Here is a 22,636-nt window from a genome sequence, read left to right as displayed (position 1 = left end):
ACCTCCTAGCAGTTTGTACACCTTTCTGTCCCACTTCCCTCCTTTGTTGAGCAAGGCCAGAGAACGGGCAACTCTATATCCTTAGCGCCATTGGTGGCAGCAAACACAGGACTTGGGGGAAAAAGTGGCTTCACAAAAAAGGGCTTTTCTTCCCTTGCACCTTGTCTTACTCTCTGGGACCAGCAAGGATTAGAGATTTGGGGCTTTCAAGATCCTCTGCCCCAGTTTGATTACACAGGATAAGGATATGGGTCTCCTCTGCCTGGGACAGAATGCCAAGCAGGATAGTATCCGGCAGTAGGGAAAGGACTAGGTTTGAACAGAAAAGGTCAAGGAAGCCTCTCCTTTTAACTGATCCTTTTTAAAAGTATAGAGTGAAAGAGACCACAGCTCCAAAGCTTCCTTCAGTGCAGTGGGGTCCAGTCTCCACATGTGCCACACAGAACTTCACTGTTTGAGCACACGTGCCGAAGGGAAGAAACCAGAAAAGGTTTCTACCAGCACCTCATGTTTGCTGCAGCTCATGTCTGAACACTGTTTGCAAGGCCTGTTTGGATTTATGTAGCATCCCCGTCTCAACGTGGAACATGAAGACTGTGTATAGAGACAGTGGTGGGGAGCTTTGGCTGCCAGCCCATTTCCCCTTGCTGGGTTGCTGGAGAATTCCCAGCAGTTTATTTCCCTTCAGCCCTTGGCTCCCTTATCTGTGAGACCCGGAGTACCCCACCCCCACCGCCCCATTGCCTGTCTCCACCAGAGCTGGTTTGAGGTCCAGATGAGTGTTGGAACTGTTGCAGATAGAGTAATGTTGTGAGTGCTCAGAGGAGCAATTTCTTCCCACAAACTGCTTTTTAAAAATCATTTCCCAGCTTCCACTTAAAGGGGTAGGGGGAAAGGACCTCACCAAGACTTGCAGTTTTCCAGGAAGGGTTGGAGCACGTCCCCCACCGCCACTTCAGTCACACTGAGCGGCTGTCATTTGTTCCTCTCCCTCCCCAGCCCCACACAGCCTCCCTGGGACAGGTGCTCAGCCCTTTCCCCTGCCGGGCTCTGCCTATAGCTTATTCTCATGCTGCCATCTATAGGTGCTCATGTGCCATCACGGCTGAGCCTGGCCTCTGAATTGTGTCTGGTGCCAGGGAGACAGGTTAGAGGGGGACTGAGCTGGATGGACTCCATGTTCTTCTCTGGCCATCCCTCTTCATCGAGGGGCTGGTGTCTGGGCAGCTCTCAATGGAGAGCTGGGGGAGAGGCCACTGCTGGGGGGTATGAGCTATGAGACACCCCCTGCTACCCCCCCTGCAGGTGAACACCTTTCAGGCTGTCCTGGTGTCTGACGGCTCCTATACATTCACGCTCTTCAATTATTACGAAATCAGCTGGACCACTGGGACAGCGAGTGGTGGTGATCCCCTAACTGGCCTGGGGGGCGTGATGGCACAGGTAGGTGGCTCTCCCTGGCAGCTATCTGAAGCACCCCATCTCTGCCTGTGCCACCCAGCATCCTGCTGACCCCCCTCCCCTTTCACTAGACAAGCACATATGATCTTACAGATGGACTGAGCGGCCTGTCTTGTGAGTCTTTCCTACCTCGTCCTAGGGGTCACATGAACTAGGCAGGTCTGTCTCATCTGGAACTGTGGCCCTGGGGAGTGGGGGAGGGAGTCTCCTGAATTCAGATGGGGTGTCATCTGAAAACAAGGTATTTGGAGGAAGTTAACCCATAGGGATGAGGGGTGTGTGTGTGTGTGTGTGTGTGTGTGTGTGTGTGTGTGTGTGTTCAAAACTCTCCCTTTTGTACTCTAGGCAGGATTCAATGGTGGCAACCTCACTAATTTCTTCAGCCTCCCGGGGTCAAGAACCCCTGATATTGTGAATATCCAGGAGACCACAAACGTCAATGTTCCGGGCCGCTGGGCATTCAAAGTTGACGGAAAGGAAATTGACCCAGCCAACGGCTGTACCTCCAGAGGTAAAGGCTTTTCCTCTCCTCCACGGAGAAGCGGAGAAGCGGGGTTTGTTTAGTGGAGATTGACAGGCAGGCTTTTAAGCCACGGGGGCGGACTCATTCCCGATGCCTTACTCTTTTGACACCTCTCTACTGGGTAATGGAGATCAAGGTAATTTTAGCATCCACATTCATCACGCCTGGGGCTGGAGCCCTGCTTTCTCTACACTGTGGCTTCCCAAGTCCTTGCCTGGGGTGTGAACACAGCCCCCCCCCCCCCAAGTGGACAAGGATCTTGAGTGATTGCTCAGCCAAAGGGACAGAAGGGAGCCCTCCTGCTTCACATTATTTCTGTTGTGATGGTTGCCACATCCCCCCCGCCCCCTCCGTTTTTCTTCTCATCTTTACTCCTGCTCTGCCAAATGCACTTTGGAGAGCCACAGGAGTGGGCGAGCCTGGAGCATCGCCAGGCCTCCAGGAGAGTAAATCAGTGCTTCCCGGCATGATTAGGAAGAGAGAGGGAAAAATGTTATCACCTTTGTGTGTGTGTGTGGGTGGGTGGGTGGGGGAGGGGGTAAAGCTTCTTTTGAAATTCTCTCGGCAGCAAAATGCCCAGGAATGTGGGGTGGGGGAAGAATTAAAGCTGGTTTTAGGGCTGTGTGAGCCAGCTGCGGTTGAAACTCCGTGGGTCTCCTCTGCCTTGGCATCCAAGTTGGGGAGAATCTTCTCTCTTTTGTTTTTTCCCTCCAGGGTTAGCGCTGGGGCTTGGTGCTAGCACTATGAATCCATTGTTGCTGGCAGCCATATTTTCCCCTTTATTAGATAAGACAGAGATTTGGGGGAGGAGGGGAATCTAGAGAGGGAGAAAGACACCTGCAGACCTGCTTCACTACTTGTGAAGCTTCCACCCTGCAAGTGGGGAGCAGGGGCTCAAACCCGGATCCTTGTGCGGATCCTTGCACTTAGTACTATGTGCACTTAACTAGGTGTGCTTAACCAGGTGCACCACTGCCCAGCCCTCAGGGATCTCTTCAAAACCTTTCTGAATGTGCGAAACAGTCTAGGACTCTCACAGGAGCATCCAGGTTATAGATTCTGGTCTCTAATGTCTGTTTTCGGGGGGGGGGGGAATCTGCTTCTAGAAATGGAGAGAATAATAATTAGGAATTAAGAAATCATTCATTCATCTGGCTGTCCATCTGTCCATCCGCACACCCATCCTTCCACCTATCTATCTGTGGTCTACACATTCACCCAACCACTCACCTACCCACCCCACCAGTAACCCATCTACCCACCCATATGCCCACCCCCTCCGTCCAGCTGTCCACCCATCCACTCATCCACTCACCCACTCACCTGACTTCCCAGCTGTCCAGTCATTGCATTCCAAGAGAACACTGTAAGGGTTCCAGGAAGGTGCTGGCCACCCTGTTAGATGCCAGAGACGGAGGAGCTCTGTTGTGCCATGACGGTGCTGAGGTAGACACACACTGTGAGACACTTGATAGCTTTGGGAGCACCGTGCTCTCACCCCAGGGACTTGTTTCTAGATGTCTGCAAATGCTTTGGGCTGACAGGAAGGCTGCAGCTGACCTTGTGTCCTCCTCAGATGGAAAGCATGGTCTGGTGACCTGCATGTCCCAATCTGTCTCTCTGGGAAGCATCAGGTTTTCCTCTTGACAGTCTCTGCCTGTGTCGTGCACAGGAAAGTCACACTCGCCTGTTTTGGAAGGCCCATGCCCTCTGCCCCCAACCCCTGTGCTGTGACCAGGCTTATCACGACTTCTGCCTCTGCCCTGAGGAAAGGGCCTTGGTGAAGATGGCCTGCCTGGCATGCCTGCCTCTATGACTCTGTGAAGTCCTCCATGTCCAGAGTGACAAAGAAAGGTTTTGACACCAAGCTGACATAAAGCTGGGGAGAAAAGAATCCAGCTCCAACCATCACCAGGGTTTTGGAGATTGGACCTTCCTCCCTCGAGGGTGTAGATATGAGGTCTGTGAGGGACACTTAGTCAGTACCCCACTTGCTCCTTCCCCGTATGGTCTGGACTGGGGACCCCCCTGATGCTTCTCCCCCTTTTGTCCTCCATGGCCACACAATCCCAGTGCCCAGTGCCAGCCTCTCGCCCGAGTGCTGGCGAGAGAGAAGCTTATAATGATGGGAAACATTGACTTGCAGAGCTGTGCGTTTGGTCCGGTGCCAGGCTCTACAAAGTCCCCACTTTGACTTCATTCTTCTCCCCCTGGGTTATGGGGTCGGCTTTCATACGCAGGACAAATTCAATATCTTCGTACAGATTGCTCTGCATTTTGATGTGCCACTGGGCATATATCAGTCTGATGAGATTGGGATTTGGCCTGGGCTGTAACAGAGGAAGTGTTGCATAGAGCCTGTTGATTATATCAGCATTTTGCAAACAAAATTATCTCAGAGAGTCCACCTTTTGGTCCAAAGCTCGCCTCTTCAAAGGCATTTTCCTCTCATTTATTGGAAGCCTGGAAAGGCAGTGCCTGGAAATCATAACAAAGCGGAGACCATTAGAACCTGTACAACCCTGGCCTAGCTAAACAGGTCACCTGGGTGATGTGCCAGTTTTTGCCATCATGGCAACCCAGGCTCCATCCCAGTTGCTGCCACAATGGAAGAAGCTTCAGTGCTGTGGTATCTTTCCCTCTCTCTCTTTGTCTATCTGAAAACGTCAGCCTGGAGCCACGAGGCCTCGGTGACAAGTCTGGGCAGCCCTGAATTGGTGCTGGAGAGTTGAGACTCAAGGATCCCTTTTAAGGGCTGAAGTGCATGGCTTACTGGGAATGTGATGAGATCTGTTCTCCCACCAGGTAGGAAGCATCATTGCCACAGAGACACCACTGTTTCCTGTTGAACAGCTAGAGACAGGCACCTGCCCCTTTGCTGCTTGTCAGTCAAGCAACCTTGTACCATTGACTGGGTGTTCAATTGTAGTATAAACATGAGAAATCTTTTCAAATTGCAGTTTCAAAAGATAATCAATAGTTCTTCCTGCCACAGAACAGTCTTTACCCTCCTTAGTGCTGTATCTTTGGTACTTTCCTTTTCAGACATTCTCAAGTTGCAAACCCTTCTGCCTCTGTCAACAGGCGCCAGCTTTTTCACAGCATCACTGGTCCCCAAGAGGCGGGTGCGGGTGGTGGAGGGTGGCATTGCCAGCATTTTAGAGCTGAGAGCATCAAGACCTGTGGAGGTTAAGTCAGTGGGACTTGGATGTCAATTGCAGAGTCAGAACCTTTACCCAGTTTTCTTTCTGAAACACACACACACACACACACACACACACACACACACACACCTGCTTATTAACAAGAGAGAACCCAAGCATCTCTCTGGCATATGCAATGCTAGAAACGGCATTCAGGACCTCATGCTTGTAAGTCAGACACATTCCCTGCTATGCCTCTTCTCAGACCTCCCTGTTCTCTTGACCTTGAGCACCTACCAAGGACTAGTCCACAGCCTGCAGCCCAGGGAAACTCCTATTTCAGCGGGCATATGATATATTTTTTTTCAAGGGAAATAAAGGCTTTATTGTATTTTGTATTGTAAGCTCAGAGTTCAGACTTGGTACTCACACTTTTTTAAAAAATTTCTTTATTGGGGAATTAATGTTTTACATTTGACAGTAAACACAATAGTTTGTACATGCATAACATTTCTCAGTTTTCCATATAACAATACAACCCCCACTAGGTCCTCTGTCATCCTTCTTGGATCTGTATTCCCCCCACCCACCCCAGAGTCTTTTACTTTGGTGCAATACACCAAATACATTTCAGGTTCTACTTGTGTTTTCTCTTCTGATCTTGTTTTTCAACTTCTGCCTGAGAGTGAGCTCATCCCATATTCATCCTTCTGTTTCTGACTTATTTCACTTAACATGAATTTTTCAAAGTCCATCCAAGATCAGCTGAAAATGGTGAAGTCACCATTTTTTTATAGCTGAGTAGTATTCTATTGTGTGTATATATATATAGACCACAGCTTGCTCAGCCACTCATCTATTGTTGGACACCTGGGTTGCCTCCAGGTTTTTGCTATTACAAATTGTGCTGCTAAGAACCTATGTCTACACAGATCTTTTTGGATGGGTGTGTTGAGTTCCTTAGGATATATCCCCAGGAGAGGAATTGCAAGATCATAGGGTAGGTCCATTTTGGGCATATGATATTAATACTTGGGAATTTAAAAAACACAATTGAGGGCAATCACTTGTCAAGGGACATGAAATTAGACTGAATGTCTATCGGGAAAACAGTAGTAAATATATACCTAATCAGCACATCCCATTTCACCATTTCCTTCTTCTTTATGACCTAGATGGTATCAAGAAATTAAGTCAGTAGGTAGAAAGATGGGCATAACTGGGATGGGGGGGGTGCTGAAGCTTGGGGGTAAGGGGGAGAAGGCAACCTATAGGGGTGTGAGTTCTACCTGAGCAATGTCTACAGAGCTTATGAGCTGGAGAACATGGAACCAGAGGTCAGCCCTCTTATCCTGTACTTTCTCAAAGAACCTTGGGTTTGGGTGTGTGCATCTGATGCTTGGCTCACGCTATTGACTTTTGTCTTGAAACGTACTACCTACCTCCCCTCCCTGATGTTTGTTGAGTGAGTAGCAGAATGGATGGATGGATGGATGAATGAATGAATGAATGAATGAATGAATGAATGAATGGTGCTGCAGAACTGTCTGGCTCAGCAGGGACATGCTTCCTCTTCTTCCCGAAAGGAAGGCAGGCCTGCTGTATGAGACAGGAGTGCTGAGAACTTAGACTCGGCTTGGAATCCTGCTTTCGTCACTGAGCTGCTGGGTGACCTTGGGTGGATACCTCCACTTCTCATCGGCCTCAGTTTCCTCATTGTGTCATGGGAGGGCAGCATTATTCACACTGCCAGAATTCTCACGGGAATAACCGGGATGGGATGGTGCCGGGCTCTGTGCCAGGCCCAGGGGATGGGGGTTGGTGGTGTGAGTACTCAGTAAATGTCTCTTCTGGTGTCCCTGTCTCCCAGGACAGTTCCTGCGGCGAGGGGAGGTGTTTTGGGATGACCTGAACTGCACCATCAAGTGCCGCTGCCTGGACTTCAACAATGAGATCTACTGCCAGGGGGCCTCCTGCAGCCCCTACGAGGTGTGCGAAGCCAAAGGCAAGTTCTTCTCCTGCAGCCCCGTGGAAACCAGTACGTGCGTAGTGTTCGGGGAGCCACACTACCACACCTTCGACGGCTTCCTCTTCCACTTCCAAGGCTCCTGTGCCTACCTGCTGGCCCGGCAGTGTCTGCAGACGTCCAGCCTCCCCTTCTTCAGTGTGGAAGCCAAGAACGAGCACCGCGGGGGCTCGGCCGTCTCCTGGGTGAAGGAGCTCTCCGTGGAAGTGAACGGCTACAAGATCCTCATTCCCAAGGGCAGCTACGGCAAAGTCAAGGTGAGGCCCTGTCCCTCCTGCAGGGGCGTCTCCCACTGTTTGGGGAAGACACTCCAACCTGCTGGTTCTGCTGCTGTGTCAGGGAGGTGTGTGGCTTCTCTGGCCTTGCAGATACTGTGTAGAATTTTTTTTTTTTTTTGCCTCCAGGGTTATTGCTGGAGCTTGTTACCTACACTACAAACCCACTGCTCCTGGTGGCCATTTTTTCCCTGTTGCTGCAGTTGTTGTTTATTGTTGTTATGGTTGGGTAGGACAGAGAGAAATGGAGAAAGGAGGGGGAGACAGAGAGGGGGAGAGAAAGATAGACACCTGCAGACCTGCTTCACCGCTTGTGAAACGAGCCCCTGTAGGTGGGGAGCCGGGGGCTCGAACTGGGATCCCTACGCCGGTCCTTGCACTTTGTGCCATGTGCGTGTAACCTGCTGCGCTGCCGCCCAGCCCCTAGAAGTCTTCTCTAGGCAAATGGCTCTTTGTCCAGCCTCTCTTCTATATGTGTCTGCCTGCCACCTGACTCAGAGTAGTTAGTTGCCTTCTTCGTTCCTTTAGAAATGCTCGTTTGCAGACACAGACACACACACACACACACACACACACACACACACACACACACACACACACGTGCTCAGAAGTTCCAGGAGAGATAGTATCAGTTCAGTTTTCTACAGGCCTGCTTTGCAGTCATGCTTGCCACAGGGTCACACCCTGGAGATGGTGCAAACCCATTATTCAGTCCAGCTTCGGGTTAACAGTCTGCACCCCCACTCTGCTTGGCCATGAGCTGCTATATCATTCTCTGAATCCCTTCAAACTGTTTGGAGTCTGGGCAGGTACCTAGCATGGACTTGGGGACTTCTTCCCTGAGACCTTGGTGGGGAGCAGCTTTACCCAAATACCTTTTTTTGGGGTCATTTTATTTGGGGGGGGGTTAAATGGCTTACTGTACAGTTGTTGACACACGGGTACAGTTTCTTATCACCTCATGATATTGGTGTCTGTAAAACACTCTAGTCCACAATTTAGGTCCTGTCCCACCATTATGCACCAAGCACCCATGCCTACGGAGGGTAAGAAGGAGCAGGGGCTCTGCTGCTCTGTTCACCCTATGCAAATGACTCCTGTCTCAGTCCACCTGGATTTCGAGCAAGGGCCTTGACAAAAGAGGGAGAGCAGAAAGCTATTCGCAGTTACTCAACTTGCAGAGGCCTCAATTTTCATAATGGTAGTGAAGACCGTGCTGCCACTGTGTGTCTATTCGTAGTGTAAGGGGTTGATCGCCACAGCCCCTTGCAATCCTTAATTCCCACGCGAGGAGGTCATGACAGAGACTGCCAACCAGAACTGGTACCAGTCTAGGCATTGCTTTCTGATCAACCCTGTGTTGTGGTTTTAATCGCTGCAGCGTGTCCAACAAAAGGCAAGACCGAGGAACTAATGCCGCGATTTCTGGCTCTGCCTTTCCCAGGTCTGTGTGGGCTCAGGATTAGGGAGATGAGCTAGTGCTAAGGCTGAGAGGCCAGTTCCCTTGCTATTTGGCTGGTCTCTGCAGGGACAGCTCTATACACCGAATCAAAGGTGAGCGTCCAGCTCGGGAAGGTTGGCGTTTAATGTACGCTCTTTGAGCACAATACACATCCTCGTAGATTGGGGCTAACATTTCCAGCTAGGAAAATGTCGACTCGCTTTTCCCGACCTGCCTGTATTGTGAGGGAGTGTGTGTGTGTGTGTGTGTGTGTACGCGTACGCGTGTGCGTTCCCTGTGGGTGAAAGAGAAAGCACCACGCTTTATTCTCACTTCCCATTTTGATTGAAATTCTTTTCTGCTCACAGTCAGACGTGTGTATAGGAGGGAAGGGATGCTGTCTCAGCTTTGGGGGGCCCAGCAGCTCTGCTCATTTTGCACGGTTCTTTCCCTTTGTCCACACACAGGGCACAGAGTTCTCAGTTTTCTGTAGTGACAGAGAGGAGATGTGGTTGTGAATGTAAATGTAAATGTTCTAGAAAGAAAAGGTTAGGTGACTGCAAAGCCATCAATGGCTTCCTTTTCCTTATGCCAGATGACTTGATGAGGCTCTCCAAATACACCTGCTCTGTTGGGGGAGGGCTGGCTCGGTGGACAGACAAGACAGCAAGGCCCTTCCCAGCGTGAGGTAGGGATGCACAGGACAGGGATGAGAAGCAAGAGGGAGCCCAGTTTGCCTGCTGGGCTGAGACTTGTTCAGTCTCATCATGTCAGGCCAGGAAGGGCCCCCCGAGGTCTGTTTCTGCAAATGATAGATGGCCTTTTCCCCATGGGCTGGGGTCAGGAACCAGGTGCTCTGAACTTCCTCCCTCCTCTGGACTGTTTGCAGGTAACTAAATAAGCAATTGAGGGTTGTATGCGCCAAAGCAGGTCAAGGAAATCCAGGAGAGATCTATAAATCAAAAATGTCTCTGGCTAGCTAATACCGGCCTTCTCCCCATGATAAGCCCGGAGGGGTTGTGCTCTGGTGAAGGCCTAATAGCATATAGTAATGATGAGCTTGGGGTCATAGCTGCTTGAGCCCTGTGCCACCACTGCCCTCCAGGGGGCCTCCTTGAGCTGGGCTTTCTCCATCTGTCGACCTGGGTCAGGGCCTCCAGGGAGGCAGGAGTCTGTGCCAGAGGCACCAGTGAGTGGACATGGCTCCAGAATCAGACCTCTTCACCTGCATGTCACATAGCCTGGCCCTCAGGCTCCTCGCCTGCAGAGGGGACAGTGACCTGTGGATGCTGCCAGGATGCCTAACAGCGGCCACCTGCACGAAGCCTGCGCACAGCAGGAGCTCAGTCCATGCCCACTCCATGGTGCCACTCCCCCACCCCGAGAATCTCTTCTGGCTCCAAGATCTGTGCTTCTGAGGTCCTACTTCTCACTCCCAACCTTTCCTCTTCCTGCATCCTGGGGGAGGTTGCTCGCAAAGAGGGGAATGACCAGCAGACAAGGAGAAGAAGGGAAAACTTAGAGGTGCAAGTCACTCACCCCTGAGGACTCCAGAGCTGAGGACCAGATGGAGAGGATGGAAATAAGAAGTCACGTCTTGAGCTGAGAGCTGTCTGGGACTCCTGCTCTAAGCAATGGAGGGACAAACGGGAAGGTCTGTCAGTGCCTAGAGTGACAAGGTGCAAGGATTAGCCATGCTGGAAAGGAGGCCTAAGCCGGGGAGCTATCAGTGCCTGTGGTCAGTGTAGGTTCAGAGTCACCCCAGGGGCTAGGCTTTGACACAGAGAAGCCAGGGGGGCTGTGGCAGGATCTGGAAGCCATGTCTCCTGTGGTTTCTTCTTTCGACATGGAAGCCCGCCTTCTGTTAGCAGGACTCTCCAAAAGATAAGAGCACTCCGCAGTGCATCTCTCTGGTGGTTACGGTTCTCCCAGCCTTGGGGGAGATGGAGCTTTTACCTCTCAGCACAGAACAGCGCAGAGCCATCCAGAGCTCCCTCTAGCCGACCTTCCTTAGAGCACAGCTCCCCTCTCTCCCTTGTTGGTTAACCTGCTACCTAGGAGATACAGGGGAGCCAATGAGCACCCAGCTTTCATCTTTCTCCTTCTAGCCCTTTCCTTCTCAAGCCTGTTTCTCTCCTCCCAGTTAAGTTTTACTGCTATCTGGAGACAGGATTGCACATGGTACCCGCTGCTGTGGCAGATCTTGGGAGTGATGCTCGGAGAGTCCATTGTCTCCCATTCGAGATCATTCAAACAGCAGCAACAAAGGAGGCTAGAAGGCCCTCCCTACATGACAGAAACCAGCCAGGGGCCGCTGGGACACCCTGGGGGGGTCACTGGTGCACGTCCAGCCAGGTCCACCCAGGTCTGTTGTAGGAGCCATCATTCTTCCCAGGCCTACCAGTGTGACCTCTGTGGGTGCTAGCTGAGCACGTCAGGTGTCACCAAGAAGAAAGGGAACTCTTGGGGCCGGGTGGTGGTGTACCTGGTTAAGCGCACAAAGTACTAAGCGCAAGAACTTGCACAAGGATCTGGGTTTGAGTCCCCGACTCCCCACCTGCAGCAGGGACGCTTCACAAGCAGTGAAACAGGTCTGCAGGTCTCTTTTTCTCCCTCTGTCTGTCTTCCCCTCCCCTCTCAATTTCTCTCTGTCCTATCCAATAAAAAAAAAAAAAATGGCTGGCAGAAACAGCGGATTCACAGTGGCAGCACGAAGCCCCAGTGATAACCCTAAAGGGGGAAAAAAAAAAAAGTAAGGGGGGGAGGAACTCTTTGTTAGGACCACATGGAGCCTCTCTTGCATGAGAACCAGGCACTTGGGACTCACTCTGGTCACTCCCCCATCCCTTCTTCCGACTGCACACCCCAGCCGTGTCTGGTGGACTCTCCAGAGCTTGGCCCTGCCTCCCCGGGGACTGTGTGCAGGCCAGACTCCCGGCCCCGTTGCTCTGGCTGGGTTCTTGCAGCTGCTGTACAGCTAGCTCTCCTGCTTCCACTCTTGACATATGCAAGAAGCCTTCAGTGGGGACCAGCCTGGACTTGCTAAACTGCAAACCTCTTGCTGCTGACCTTCCAGAGCGCTCTTGACAGCAGAGCAGTCCATCCAGCTGTTTCTGCTTGTGTGGATTGTTTAGTTTTAAAAACACGGCTTGAAAGGCCCTCCCAGCACAGGAGCCCGAGCAGTGCTGTGAAGTCAGAAGTTAGGTCATGTTGCTTTTTTGCTCCAGACACCCTCTTGGCTCCCTGTCTCGCTCAGAGCCAGAGCCAAGGGGTTTGCACTGGCCGACAAGGCCGACAAGCCCCCCCCCCCCCTTTGTGGCTGCTCTTATCTCATTCCCAGGATCTAGCCGCGCCTCCCCTCTGTGCTCTCTGCTCCTGACGGCAGCACTGAGCCTCTGCCTGAGGTTCTGGGAGCACCCCAGCACACTCCCACTGTAAGGCTCGGCTGCCTGTCTGTCCCTGTGAGTCACCCTTACCCCAGATAACAGCACAGTTCGCTTCCTCATCGCAAGTCCAACATCTTTCGTGACTCCTGTTGCTAGAAACCTTCACCTTGCCACTTCTTGCTCCCTGCTTTATCTTTTGCTTTATCTTTATCTTGGGGCCAGGTAGAGCAGACATCTTACAGTGTGCCAAGACCCTGGTTCAAGCCCCTGGTTCCCACCTGCAGGGGGGAAGCTTTTTGAATGGTGAAGCAGTGTTGCAGGTGACCCTTCATTTGCCCGCCCCCCAACTTCCTCCTTCAACTTCTCTCCGTTTTTATGCAATAGATAAGTAAATAAATAAATATTTAAAGTCTTAAAAACCAGTTATCTGACACGCTTACCTGTGTGACTTATTCTTGCAGGTTTTCTTCAGCAAAACAGAGAACTCTGTAAGGCAGGAATGTTTGTCGGCTTCATGCATTTCCTCAAAACTTAGAACAAGTGTTTGGTAGACAGGAAAGGCTGGGTCCGCTTTTGGTGGGTGGATGGACTTTGCCTGTGTCTCCACTTCCATCTCTGCCCCCCCTTTCTACTTCAGTCCAGGACCACCCCCACATCTGTCCCCACCCGCCCACAGCTGTGCAGGCCACTCTGCCTTTCTTCTCTTGTCCTGGAGGTCCCCTTCCTTCTCTGGCTAACTCTGTGCATCTGTAAAGACCAGGCAGCACCCCCGCAAGGCCCCTTTGCTCTGTGCATGGCTGCAGGTGCACACCCGTCCACCTACTCATCTTCTCTTCTTTCCTCTGCACCCACCCTAGTGCCTGGCACCCACCTGCGCAGGTGTTCAGACGTCATGATGAAAGACCACCTGACATCGTCTGGGTGTCAGGAAATGACAGGAATCCTGTTGGGGTGGTCTCCGGGCTCAACCTGGCATCTGTTTGCAGTACACATTTCAGCCGGGAAGAGAGGGTGGTGACACGCCAAGGGCATTGGAGATGTCGGGGCGGGGGGGGGGGGGGCGGTTGTGACGGATGCGGAGGATGAGTGTGAAAGAGTGAAGAAGAGAAAGGCAGATGCAGGGAAAGAGCCGGAGTCTGCCCCGGCCAGGAAAGGCTGAGGAGCAGCTGGCCAGAGGGGGCTAGAGTGGTGAGGGCTCTACCAGCCAGCTCCACTGGTCCGTGCCCGCCTGTGTGGAGGGCTGCCCCAGTCCCATGTCTTAGGAGGAGGTGGTCTGGGAGCCCGGGCTTTCGGGCTGTTCTCCCTGGAGCACTGAGCTGCTTTGTCCCCTGTTGTATGCTTTACATTGGGTTGTTCTAGATCTCCCCCGCCAAGAGAATTGGATCAGTCCAGTTAGTTTCGTGGGCCCGCTTGGCCCCGCCCCTAGGAACCCGAGAGAGGGTTCCAAAGTGCCAGAGTTAGAGAGTTCCACAGTTGGAGAGTTGAAGAGTTCCAGAGTTCCAGAGTTAGAGGGTTTCAGAGTTTCAGAGTTCGAGAGTAAGAGAGAGTTCCAGAGTTGGAGAGTTGGAGAGTTGCAGAGTAAGAGGGAGTGCTTGCGCCGCGGCAAAGAGGCAGCAGAGTTCTGTTTGGTGATTAGTTTGGTTTAGTTTATGAATCGTTGTTCCTGAATAAAGAAATACAGCTTCCCTGCCCAGCCGTTGTCTCCGCGTCTCTGTTACCCGCTGTGAAGCCAGCCCGGCCAGCTAGAGCCTCCGAAATTTTAACAACAGTCCCCTCTCTCGGCAAGTGCTCACCGGCCCTTCCCTGTCACTGTCGTTGGCAGGTTAATGACCTAGTGACCTCCTTGCCCGTCACCTTAGAGCTGGGGGCAGTGAAAATCTACCAGAGCGGCATGTCGACTGCTGTGGAGACGGACTTCGGGCTCCTGGTGACGTTCGACGGGCAGCACTACGCCTCCATCTCCGTGCCCGGCTCCTACATCAACTCCACCTGCGGGCTGTGCGGGAACTACAACAAGAACCCGCTGGACGACTTCCTGCGGCCCGACGGGCGACCAGCCATGTCGGTGCTGGACCTGGGGGAGAGCTGGCGGGTGTACCACGCCGACTGGAAGTGCGGCCCGGGCTGTGTGGACAACTGCACCCAGTGTGACGCGGCCACAGAGGCCCTGTACTCTGGCGCCGACTACTGCGGTTTCCTCAACAAGACGGACGGGCCACTGTGGGAGTGCGGCACCGTGGTGGACCCCACGGCCTTTGTGTACAGCTGTGTGTACGACCTGTGCAGCGTGCGGGACAACGGCACCCTCCTGTGCCAAGCCATCCAGGCCTACGCCCTGGTGTGCCAGGCCCTGGGCATCCCCATCGGAGACTGGCGCATGCAGACGGGGTGTGGTAAGCAGCCTTCATGCAGGGTGGGGGTTAGGGGGTGCAGGCTTCTGGTTGGGTGAGCAAGAGAGGGTGTGGACTTCTGGGTGAGGGACTGGAGAGGGTGTGGACTTCTAGGTGAGGGGCTGGAGAGGGTGTGGACTCCTGGGAGAGGGACAGGAGAGGGTGTGGACTTCTGGTGAGGGGGCTGGAGAGGGTGTGGACTTCTGGTGAGGGACTGGAGAGGGTGTGGACTCCTGGGTGAGGGACTGGAGAGGCTGTGGACTTCTGGGAGAGGGACTGGAGAGGGTGTGGACTTATGGTGAGGGACTGGAGAGGGCGTGGACTCCTGGGTGAGGGACTGAAGAGGGTGTGGACTCCTGGGTGAGGGACTGGAGAGGGTGTGGACTTCTGGGTGAGGGACTGGAGAGGGTGTGGACTCCTGGGTGAGGGACTGGAGAGGGTGTGGACTCCTGGGTGAGGGACTGGAGAGGGTGTGGACTCCTGGGTGAGGGACTGGAGAGGGTGTGGACTCCTGGGTGAGGGACTGGAGAGGGTGTGGACTCCTGGGTGAGGGACTGGAGAGGGTGTGGACTCCTGGGTGAGGGACTGGAGAGGGTGTGGACTCCTGGGTGAGGGACTGGAGAGGGTGTGGACTTGGGTGAGGGACTGGAGAGGGTGTGGACTCCTGGGTGAAGGGCTGAGAGGGTGTGGACTCCTGGGTGAGGGACTGAGGAGGGGTGTGGAGATAGATGCCAGGAAGGATATACCTCGAGGCAGCAGGGGTGAGCAGTACTGGGTCTTTCTCAGTGTCTGTGGCAAGAGACGTGACAAGAGATCACCAGGAGACTGTGTTGGCGAACAGTCTGTTCACTGAGCAGCAGAGCAGGCTTTTTATAGGTTGGGGTAGGGGAGAGAACAGGGTGACTAGGGCCTAGCCTTATAAGGTTAGGAATGTTGAGGGATACCTTACATGGTCAAGACAGCAGAGAGATGATGAAGATCTTCCTAGTAACTTTGGGTAAGTGGTCCGGCTGGTTTGAGGAATGAGGAAGTCAGACTTATGGCAAGCATGGGGAAAGGGGGTATTTCTATGTGCAGGGGAGACAACCTTTTTTTTTTTCCTTTTTTAAAATCTTTGTTTGCTGGATAGAGACAGTCAGAAATTGAGAGGGAAGGGGATGATAGAGAGGGAGAGAGACAGAGGGACACCTGCAGCACTGGAGACAGAACCTTATATGGACATGGTCTGTGGAGCAGGAGACAAAGTGGTGAGGGCTTCTGGGTAACTTGCCTGGGCAAGCAGACCAACCGGTTTGGGAATGAGGAAGTGGGCTGCTGTGTTAGGGAGTGTGGGGTCTTTGTTAGGCAGGGAGACTAACGGGGACAGATCCTGGGGACCCTGGCCCCCCTTGCTCGACCCCAAGTAGGGGGAGGCTAATAGGGTGGCTGTGCCCCCAGGCACCCATCTTTCAATGGGGGGTCCACACCATGCTCAACCCCAGTCCCACAGCTTCCCCACACAGGAGACTCTCTGGGTGGCGTCAGAGTCAGTGTAGACACCAACCTGGTGACTCTGACCCAACCTGCAGAGAAATCATTCCCTTCCTCCAGGGAACCCATAGCATCCGCTCCTCAGCTTGCTCTGCTCAACTTCTTTAAAAATCATTATTATTGGGGGTCGAGCGGTAGTGCAGCGGGTTAAGCTCATGTGGCGCAAAGCGCAGGGACTGGTGTGAGGATCCCAGTTCAAGCTCCATGCTCCCCACCTGTAGGGGGGTCGCTTCACAGGCGGTGAAGCATATCTGCAGGTGTCTGTCTTTCTCTCTCCCTGTCTCCCCCTCTTCTCTCCATTTCTCTCTGTCCTATCCAACAACAATAACAACAACAATGATGATAACCACAACAATGATACAACAAGGGCAACAAAAAGGTGGGGGGAGTGGCCTCCAGGAGCAGTGGATTCATGGTGCAGGCACTGAGCCTCAGCAATAACCCTGGAGGCAAACAAACAAACAAAAAAAAAACATTTTATTGAATAGAGACTGACAGAAAATGAGAGAATTGGGGATATGGCGGGGTGGGGGGGGGGATAGACAGAGAGACCTGCAGCCCTGCTTCAGTGCTGGTGAAGCTTTCTTCTTATAGGTAGGGACCAGGGGCTTGAACCTCAACCTTGGTGCCCCTTCCCGGCCCCTCTTCTCCATGTTAAATGCCTTTGTTTTCAGCTGTATGTCTCTTGCTCAGGACATTTCAGCAGCCCCCTGTTCCTGACCCAAGAGGGAGTTTCAGAGCCCTCTTTTGAGACATGCCCAGGGTGAAGCGTAGCCCCTACCGCTGAGGGAAATGCAGCTCCTTACAGACCACGCTTGCACACTAAGCCTTTGTATTGTGTCCTTACTTTCGCATGGATTTTTTTCCTTCTGTTGCACTTGAGTCACTGTACCTTTCCTACCTATGTAAACTGCGTGAAGGCGGCACACCTGGCTGAACATACATGCACAAGGACCTGGGTTCAAGCCCCCAGCCCCCACCTGCAGGGGGGAAACTTTAGGAGTGGTGAACCAATGCTGTAGGTGTCTATCTGTCTGTCTGTCTCTCTCTTCCTCTCTGTCTCCTCCTTCCCTCCCAGTTTTCTCTGTCTCTACCCAAAATCAATAAACCTAGAAGTAATTATCCAGACATAATGCACCTCAAACAAGTAGCTACTCAGAATCTTGTTTCTTTCCTGGCCCTTAGTTTCTGACAGATGAGTAAAAGGGAAAGGAGATGTGCGTCTGAGAGTGCTGCAGAGGTGAGGAGATTTAAAAGTTTAGTTCCAAAGCCAGAGGGGGGAGGGCTTTCTTTCCTGTCAGCGCAGGCTGGGTTCATGGAAATCATCACAGGTCCGACTGCATCTTGAGAGAATACACTAAATGAATAAGAGACAGTGTTTTTTAAATTTTTTTGTAAAGATGTTATTTATTTACTAATGAGAAATGTAGCAGGAGAGAGAGAAAGAACCAGACATCACTCCGGTACATGTGCTACCGGGGATTGAAATCGGGACCCCATGCTTCAGAATCTAATGCTTTATCTACTGTGCCACCTCCCGGGCCATGTGTTTTTCAGTTTGGAGCAGGTGCTGAGTATTGAACCCAGGGCCTTACACATGCAAGGCCTGTGCTCTACAGCAAGCAGCCTCCCTCCACACCCACCTCCTCTGATTTCTCTTTAAGGAGGTCTGATCAGCATCTGCTATGCCCAGAACGACCAATTTCTGTCTCCTGTCAGGACTGAAGGGATCTTCTCTTTGATCCTTGTGCATTATATTCTAAGAGCATCCAAATTGCCTGACTAAATTTGCCGGTAGTGGCTATCTTTTTTCAAGTGGGACTGCTTTTCTACTTTCCACATTCCTCCTGCTCTCCCTCCAGCTCCCCCATTCAATGGGATAAATTACATCTAATCCGGGGAGCTCATTTGCTTGAGTCCCGTTTCTGCTGGACTCAGCCCGGCTCAAGCATTGATGGAGACTCAGATGTCCTTAAAGTAAGAATTGAAGGCTTCTAAAGGAAAAAAAAAAAAGGAAAAAAAGAGGCTGCAGAAGGCACCTCGTTCCAATCCCTTCTACAGAAACAAGTGCACATATTTGCTCTTAGAAAGCCCAAATTCTTTACTCCTCCTTTTCTGTTTGCATTTTCTTTTTTCTCATATCCTCCTCCCTCTCCTTCTCCCCCTCTCTTCTTTTCCACCAGGGTGATAGCTGGGGCTTGGTGCCAGCACTGTGAATCCACTGCTCCCAACATCCATCATCTCCATCTTTTTTCTTTCTGTTTTTTAATTGATAGGACTGAGAAAAAAATGAAAGAGGAGGGGAAGAGAGAGGGAGAGGGGGGCACGTGCAGACCTACTTCACCATTCATCAAGCTGCCGCCTCAGGTGGCGAGTGAGGGCTCACACACAGGGCTTTGCAGCATGGCAGTGCTCAGCCAAGTGCCGCACCAGCAGGCCCCCAAGATTCTTATTTTCCTGTCCCAGACTATTCTTGTTCATTCCTCTTTGGCCCTTCTTGTCTGTTAGATCCCTTCATAGTAGAAATTTCACTCTAAATTACTCCTCTAGAGACAGTGAGCTCACTGGGCAGGGTCTGGGCCTTGCTGTGTGTATGGCCCAGGTGTGAGCACCAGCACCATGTGGGAGGTACCACAGCACCAGGGGAAGCTCCAGTGCTATTGTGTATATCTCTCTAGCTGAATGAAAAAATCAGCCCAAGAGCAGTGAAATAGCACACGCATCAGGCCCCCTCTGTGAAATGAAAAGAGAGCATCACTCCTCAGTGATGAAGCTGATGAGCATCACTCATCAGCTTCTTCATTTCTCCTGCACACCTGACTGAGCTCTTCCTAAGAATCAGCCCTGCTCTGTACAGATTGACCTCTGTTTCCTTCAGCTGAAGGTCGTAAGACATTGGGACGGTTGTAGCTGCAGCCTAGTTGTGAATCTAGTGTCCTGCAGAGGGGGCACTTCATGAGAGATGAAAACAGTGCTGCAGGTCTCTCTCTCTCTCTCTCCCTTTATTTTACTAATTTTTTTATTATCTTTATTTATTTATTGGATAAAGATAGCCGGAAATTGAGAGGAAAGGGGAGGTAGAAAGGGAGAAAGACAGAGAGACACCCGCAGCACCATTTCACCACTCAGGAAGCTTCCCACCCACAGGTGGGGACTAGAGGCATGGGCCCAGGTCCTTGCACATTGTAACATGTGTGCTCAACCAGGTGCACCACCACCCACCCCTCTCTCTCCCTTTTATCTCCCCCTCCCTTCTTGGTTTCTGTCTGTCTTGATCCAATAAATAAATAAAAATTTAGATAAACAAAAACCACTGCTAAGAAGGTCCAGGCAGTGACCCACCTGGTCAAGTGCACATAGGACCAAGGAAACAAGTTCGAGCCCCCACTCCCCACCTGCAGCAGGGCCACTTTACTAGCGGTGAAGCAGGTGTTCAGATGTCTCTCTTTTGCTCTCTCTATCTCCCCCCCTCTCAATTTCTCTCTGCCCTATCCAATAAAATAGAAGAAGAAAAGGAAAAGACGGCTGCTAGGAGTGGTGGATCCATAGTTCAGGCACTGAGCCCCAGAATTAAGTGTGGTGCATTAAAAAAGGGAGGGGGGCTGGGCGGTGGCGCAGTGGGTTAAGCGCACGTGGTGCAAAGCGCAAGGACCGGCCTAGGGATCCCGGTTCCAGCCCCGGCTCCCACCTGCAGGGGAGTCACTTCACAGGCGGTGAAGCAGGTCTGCAGGTGTCTGTCTTTCTCTCCCCCTCTGCCTTCCCCTCCTCTCTCCATTTCTCTCTGTCCTATCCAACAACTAATGACATCAACAACAACAACAATAATAACCACAACAAGGCTACAACAACACGGGCAACAAAAGGGGGGAAAATGGCCTCCAGGAGCAGTGGATTCATGGTGCAGGCATTGAGCCCCAGCAATAACCCTGGAGGCAATAAATAAATAAATAAGTAAATAAATAAATTGTGATGTGATGATTGAGGCAGTCAGCACTCAGGGTCTAGCCACGGCTGGTAGACCAGCTGTTCAAGCAGGGAGACTGTTTGCAGGGCCATAGCCTAGGGCCACTTCCACCAGGGAGCGGCCACGGAGCCCACACCCCAGGCCCCACGAAGGAGCCCAGAAGGGCCCTCCTTCCTGCAAGCCCCATGCGTGGCCAACTCTTGGCCGGCTCCCGCCTACGCCCATTGGACGCGGTGCTCACTCTCGTTCTCTTCTCACCCCATGCGCATGCGTGCCAGGGTCCACAGTGCAGTGCCCGAGCTTCAGCCACTACTCTGTGTGCACCAGCAGCTGCCCGGACACCTGCTCGGACCTCACGGCCTCCCAGAACTGCGCCACGCCCTGCACAGAGGGCTGCGAGTGCAACGAGGGCTTCGTCCTCAGCACCAGCCAGTGCGTGCCCCTGCACAAGTGCGGCTGCGACTTCGACGGCCACTACTACGCCATGGGGGAGTTCTTCTGGGCCACGGCCAACTGCACGGTGCAGTGCCTGTGTGAGGAGGGTGGCGACGTGTACTGCTTCAACAAGACGTGCCACAGCGGGGAGGTGTGCGCCGTGGAGGACGGCTACCAGGGCTGCTTCCCCAAGCGCGAGACCGCGTGCCTGCTCAGTCAGAGCCAGGTGCTGCACACCTTTGACGGCGCCGCCTACGCCTTCCCCGACGACTTCTCCTACACCCTCCTCAAGACCTGCCCCGAGCGCCCCGACTACCTGGAGATCGACATCAACAAGAAGAAGCCCGATGCCGGGCCCGGCTGGCTCCGGGGCCTTCGGATCCTGGTGGTGGACCAGGAAGTCAAGATTGGAGGTGTCGGGGCCTCGGAGATCAAGGTGAGGCTTCCCCTTAGTCAGCCCCCCAGGGGGGAGTGGGGGCAGGAGCCGGAGGCTGCCATGGCGGTGGCCTGAGCAGAAGGAGCAGGAGGGCAAGGCCTCTGGCCTGAGAGGACGTCCTATCGCTTGGCACCCCAGACACCGGCATGGGGAGCAAGGCAGCAGAGCAGCTTAGCCGCAGCTGATTTACCTGCCGCTGCCAGTGAGGCCTAGTGTGGGACTTGCCTTCATAAAACAGCACATGTGGGATGCTCCCTGGGGCAGGTGGGAAAAAAAAAGAAATGTCTCCATCAGGTTGTATTCATCCTGTGAGGTAGATAATGGTACCCCCCTCACTGTACACATGAGAAATCACAGGCGTGGAGGGTTAGGCCACACAGGCACTAAGTGGGATGTCAGCACCTGCGGTTGACTCCACAGTCTGTGCCTTATTTATTTGCTTTTGTCCTAATTTTGCCACTAGGGTTATTGCTGGGACTCAGTGCTGGTACTACGAAACCACTGCTCCTAGCAGCCATTTTCTCCTTTTCTTCTTCTTCTCCTTCTCCTCCATCTCCTCCTCCTCCTCCTCCTCCTTCTTATCCTTCTCCTCCTCCTCTTCCTCCTTCTTCTCCTCCTCCTTCTCCTCCTTCTCCTCCTCCTCCTCCATTTGGGTAGGACAGAGAGAAATTGAGAGAGAGTGGTCAGGTGGTGGTGCACCTAGTTAAGCACACACATCACAGTGCACAAGGACCTGGGTTCAAGCGTCTGCTCCCCGCCTACAGGGAGAAAGCTTCACAAGTGGTGAAGCAAGGTCCCCCCCCTTGCTACCCCCTTCCCTCTAAATTTCTCTCTGTCCTATCAAATGAAAGAAATAAAGTTTTTTAAGAGAGAAATTGAGGGTCGGGTAGTAGCGCACCAGCTTAAGCACACAGAGTACAAAGCGTGAGGACCCACACAAGGATCTGGGTTTGAGCCCCAGGCTCCCCACCAGCAGGGGGTCACTTCGCAAGTGGTGAAGCAGGTCTGCAGGTGTCTATCTTTCGCTCTCCCTCTCTATCTCCCCTCCTCTCTCCATTTCTCTCTGTCCTATCCAGTAAAACAGAAAAAAAAAATGGCTGCCAGGAGCCATAGATTTGTAATGCAGGCACTGAGCCCCAGCAGTAACCCTGGAGGAGAGAGAGAGAGAGAGAGAGAGAGATTGGGAAAGAGAAGGAGATTGAAAGAGGAGGGGGGATAGAAAAGAGAGAGAGAGACCTGTAGACCTGCTTCACCACTCATAAAGTGTCTCCCCTGCAGGTGGGCAGAAGGAGGTCCAAACCCAGGTCCTTGAACATGGTGGTATGTGTGTTTAACTGGGCCCACCACCTGACCCCACAGTCTGTGCTCTTCACTGTGGCCCACACCTGGGCCTCCTTGCCGGTGAGAATCCACAGAGCTAGCACAAGGGGTGTCAGCCCTGGTGCCTTAGTGTCTCCTGGCCCTCTTATCCGGCTTTGCATACCTGCCGGTAGGTGACAAAGCTCACAGATCACTCGTTCTCAGAGGAATGTCAGGAACCATCTAGTGCAGCTCTGTTTTCACCTGAAGATTCCAAAGAGCCAAGGGAGGGGTGGAGGCCTCACAGCTACCTGTGTGTATCTCACA

At 52.6% G+C, this 22,636-nt stretch overlaps 1 protein-coding gene across 2 annotated transcripts in view; it reads left to right on the top strand.

Moving 5' to 3' along the window:
* Window positions 1-22,636, top strand: part of TECTA (tectorin alpha) — a 90,323-nt gene that overhangs the window by 12,408 nt on the left and 55,279 nt on the right. For both annotated transcript variants that reach the window (XM_060179887.1, XM_060179888.1), the window contains 5 exons: window positions 1,306-1,443; window positions 1,807-1,972; window positions 6,998-7,410; window positions 14,078-14,648; window positions 20,418-21,010. In XM_060179887.1, coding sequence (XP_060035870.1) covers window positions 1,306-1,443; window positions 1,807-1,972; window positions 6,998-7,410; window positions 14,078-14,648; window positions 20,418-21,010 — 1,881 coding nt within the window. The remainder of the gene's footprint in view (window positions 1-1,305; window positions 1,444-1,806; window positions 1,973-6,997; window positions 7,411-14,077; window positions 14,649-20,417; window positions 21,011-22,636) is intronic.

The sequence above is a fragment of the Erinaceus europaeus genome, chromosome 20 (assembly GCF_950295315.1).
Source record: "Erinaceus europaeus chromosome 20, mEriEur2.1, whole genome shotgun sequence".
In the NCBI taxonomy this organism is placed as follows: Eukaryota; Metazoa; Chordata; class Mammalia; order Eulipotyphla; family Erinaceidae; genus Erinaceus; species Erinaceus europaeus.
This window is presented reverse-complemented; position numbering and strand designations above follow the sequence as displayed.